This window comes from Zonotrichia albicollis, unplaced genomic scaffold, assembly GCF_047830755.1.
Source record: "Zonotrichia albicollis isolate bZonAlb1 unplaced genomic scaffold, bZonAlb1.hap1 Scaffold_254, whole genome shotgun sequence".
Lineage (NCBI taxonomy): Eukaryota > Metazoa > Chordata > Aves > Passeriformes > Passerellidae > Zonotrichia > Zonotrichia albicollis.
Window position 1 is genome coordinate 5,165,366 of NW_027428428.1, and position 4,100 is coordinate 5,169,465.

General features: G+C 56.0%; 1 protein-coding gene across 1 annotated transcript; it reads right to left on the reverse strand.

The window, feature by feature from the left end:
* Positions 1 to 1,776: 1,776 nt before the first annotated feature.
* Positions 1,777 to 2,709, reverse strand: LOC102065622 (olfactory receptor 14J1-like). The gene has a single exon (XM_026799155.2). It carries the CDS (start codon positions 2,707 to 2,709, stop codon positions 1,777 to 1,779), a length of 933 nt encoding a protein of 310 aa, XP_026654956.2.
* Positions 2,710 to 4,100: the final 1,391 nt, after the last annotated feature.

The following is a 4,100-nucleotide window of genomic DNA, read 5'->3' on the forward strand; positions in this document are numbered from 1 at the left end:
ATGTGGCACTTGATGCCATGATCTCGTTGAGGTGTTAGAACATGGGTTGGACTCGATGATCTTCAAGGTCTCTTCCAGCCTAGAAATTCTGTGATTCTATGATTCATGGAAGCAAGGATCCACTGTGACACTTCAGGGCCGGGGGGGACCAAGCACCATTGTGACACTGCAGGGCCAAAGATCCAAGGGACTTTGTGACACCAAGGGGTCCTATGGAACCAAAAAAACATTGTGACACTGGGAGGCCCCATGGAACCATGGAGACCATTGGGACACTGGGAAACCGTGCTGACACAAAATTAGGTGCGAGTTTAATCTGCTGGACAGTAGGAGCGCTCTGCACAGGGCCTTGGACAGGCTGGATCCAGGGCCCAAATCCAACAAGGTGAGGTTTAACAAGACCAAGTGCCGGGTCCTCCACTTTGGCCACAACAACCCCTGCAGTTCTACAGCTTGGGAACAGAGTGGGTGAAGAGCGGCCAGGCAGAAAGGGACCTGCAGGGACTGATGGACAGCAGGCTGGACATGAGGCAGCAGTGTGCCCAGGTGGGCAAGAAGGCCAATGGCTCCTGGCCTGGATCAGGAATGGTGTGGCCAGCAGGAGCAGGGCAGTGATTCTTCCCCTGTGCTCAGCACTGTTTGGGCAGCACCTCGAGTGCTGTGTCAAGTTCTGGGCCCCCCAATTTAGGAAGGCCATGGAGGGGCTGGAGCGTGTCCAGAGAAGGGCAACAAGTCTGGGGAGGGGTCTGGAACACAAGTCCTGTGAGGAGTGGGTGAGGGCCCTGGTAGATGTTCAAGTTCTCCAGCCCTTGCTGGCCCCAGGATCTGATGGCATTTGTGCTCCCTCAGGTTCATGTCCCCACACCAACAGCATGGGGGTGCTCCCCCTGCTGTGTGCAATGCAAACAGGGGCTGCTGAGCCAGTGCTGCCGTGTCTGTGCCTGCAAGGATGGGGCACCTGTGTGAGCTGGGGGAGAGGCCAGGGCTGCAGAGGGAGGATGTTGTTGGCAGCTCCATGAGGACGCTCTGGGACGCTGCCCTGGGCTGTGCAGCGCACTGGGGATGGATCAGCCCCTGCTCTGCTGCTCCTTCCTGTCTGCCCCAGGGCCCTTGCAGAGCCCCAGCCATGCTGTTTGCCCCCAGCCTGCCCACGGCCAGCCTGGGGCTGCTCATGGGGCTTTTCTGTGCTGAGCATTGGCCTGGGTGTGTTCTTGAGAGAGCCTGGGCAAGGAGCCTGGAGCCCCCAGGCCCTGGCCTGAGGCGTCAGCGCTGCCCCAGCAGTGCCCATGGCCTGTCCCTGCTGCAGCCCCGGCACTGCCACCCCCAGGGCTGTGCCCGGCCCCGAGAGCACTCAGGCCCTGCAGCAACACCAGGGCCACCCGGGCAGCGGGGCAGGGCCACGGCAGCAGCACTGGCAACACCAAGTGCTGCTGCTGCTGGGCACAGCTGCTGGGCCAGCACTGATCTGCCCCAGCTCTGCACACAGACATTGCTGCTGCAGCTCCAAAATAGGAAACAGTAGGGCATCTCTGGTGAAAACTCTGCGGGTAGATCCTTTAGTTCCTGTAAAGCCTACAGGAAAACAGCCGCTCATTGACACAGTCTGTGACTGTAGGGAAGGTGGAGAAAAACAAAATGAGAAATGGCACAAACAATGACATTTCTGTGTAGACAATATGAAAACGGTAAAATAAAAGAAAACACCCACAACTAAACAAACAAGAAGTATGAAAGGTGACTTTTATTACAAGTGATTTCAAGACATTTGCCAGCAGTTTAATGTTTCTGAAAGCATCCAGTCATCAGTCTCCACACTGCAGCGTTGAGCTCCTGGTTCCTCAGGCTGTAGATGAGGGGGTTCAGGGTTGGAGGCACCACCGAGTACAGAACTGACAGGGCCAGATCCAGGGATGGGGAGGACATGGAGGGGGGCCTGAGGTGAGCAAACATGATAGTGCTAATGAACAGGGTGAGAACAGCCAGGTGAGGGAGGCATGTGGAAAAGGCTTTGTGCCGTCCCTGCTCAGAGGGGATCCTCAGCACAGCCCTGAAGATCTGCACATAAGAGAAAACAATGAACACAAAACAGCCAAATGATGAACAGGCAGTAACAGCAAGAAACCCAAGTTCCCTGAGGTAGGATTTAGAGCAGGAGAGCTTTAGGATCTGTGGGATTTCACAGAAGAACTGGCCCAGGGCATTGCCATGGCACAGGGGCAGGGAAAATGTACTGGCAGTGTGAATGAGAGCATTGAGAAAGGCACTGGCCCAGGCAGCTGCTGTCATGTGGGCACAAGCTCTGCTGCCCAGGAGGGTCCCGTAGTGCAGGGGTTTGCAGATGGACACGTAGCGGTCGTAGCACATGATGGTCAAGAGATAGTACGCAGCTCCAATGAAGAACAGAAAGAAAAAGAGCTGAGCAGCACATCCTGTGTAGGAGATGTCCCTGGTGTCCCAGAGGGAATTGTGCATGGCTTTGGGGACAGTGGTGCAGATGGAGCCCAGGTCGCTGAGGGCCAGGTTGAGCAGGAAGAAGAACATGGGTGTGTGCAGGTGGGGGCTGCAGGCTACGGCGCTGATGATGAGGCCGTTGCCCAGGAGGGCAGCCAGGGAGGTGCCCAGCAAGAGGCAGAAGTGCAGGAGCTGCAGCTGCCGCGTGTCTGCCAATGCCAGCAGGAGGAAGTGCCTGGTGGAGCTGCTGTTGGACATTTGCTGTGCCTTGGCATGGGGATCTGTAACAAAAGAAATCATATATATTTATAGCTGTGTTTGGAGAGGATTTTAATTATTCCAGCATAGCTTTGGGGCACTTTCCCCCTTCTGCCTGCCCAGGGCTCTGCTGCCCGGAGCTGTCCCTGCCAGCAGCTGCTTCCCTGTGCCCAGGGCAGGGCTCTGCCAGTGCTGCCAGAGCCCAGCCCAGCCCTGGGGGCTCAGCTCTGCCCTGCAGACCCCTCCCAGCTCTGGCACTGCCCAGGGGCAGCTCTGGCTCTGCAGGCTCTGATGGCAACGTCAGAGAAACCCTGAGGAGTCTGGAAAAGTGACACTGATGATGCCTGTGAGGAGCCCTGTGCAGATTTCTGTCAGCATCTGGTTTATTCTCATCTGAGATAACTTTTTTTTTTTTTAAATGTGAATTGAGAGATTAATATCTATGTGCAACTTCCCATCTAGGTAACCTAGAGTAGCAGAATAAAAAGCATAATTTTCTCTTTCATGCAGCCCCTGCCTTGCTGGGCTCCCTGTTTATTCTATTTGCAAATGTTCTCCAGATTAATGCCATGCTGGGAGCAATCCTGAACAATGCAGCATCCACCCCTCAAAAGGAGAACACTTCCAAGCCTGACCAGCTGTCTCCTCCCACCCAGACCTTGTCCCCCAGTGCTGGGAGCAGCTGCCAGGGCTGGCTGAGAGCTGTCCCTGGCAGGCAGCAGAGTCCCTGCCCCAGCACAGCACTCTGGGCTGCAGGACCTGGGCAGCCCTGGCTGCTCTGCACAAGAGACAATCAGAGAATGTACTCACACGGTCTGTAGGGATTGGGATGTTCCAGCTTTAGGAGATGGCTCCAGGAGCTGCAGCTGCATTGTCCTGCAGCCAGAGGTTCCTGTGCCAAGGGCTGGCAGTGATTGTGCCCCAGGCACTTCTCAGCACCTTCCCAGCCCTGACTGATTGAAGCTCTCTGTGCCTCTGTGCTGTGCCCGAGGTGGCTGCAGGCAGTGCCCCAGCCCTGCTGGGCTGGCAGAAGAGCTGCTCATCAAGAGAAATGTGCTTTTGAAGCTCTTCTTGGTTACCAGGAGCTGCCTCTGTGCCAGGAGCCCAGCCCAGCTCAGCAGCACAGACACAGCACAAGGACTTTAATGAGCCTCTGGGGCTTTGTGCTCAGCCCCTGAACATCAGTTCCTGAGAGGGAGCTGAAGAAACCTCTCCAGAACTCCAAGTCAGAATCCAACTCCAAACTTTCTTGGACTTTTAATGGGTCCCACTGAGGGACATGACTGAGAAAGTGTCCCCAGACCCCAGGCAGAGCAGAGAACTGGAGGCAGTGATGACAGGTGAGGACAAAGAGAAGCCAAGTCTTGGTGCCATGGGGCACAGCAGCAGGG

Coding starts and splice junctions, on each gene's coding strand:
- LOC102065622 (XM_026799155.2), bottom strand. CDS start 2,709: ATGTCCAACAGCAGCTCCACCAGGCACTTCCTCCTGCTGGCATTGGCA.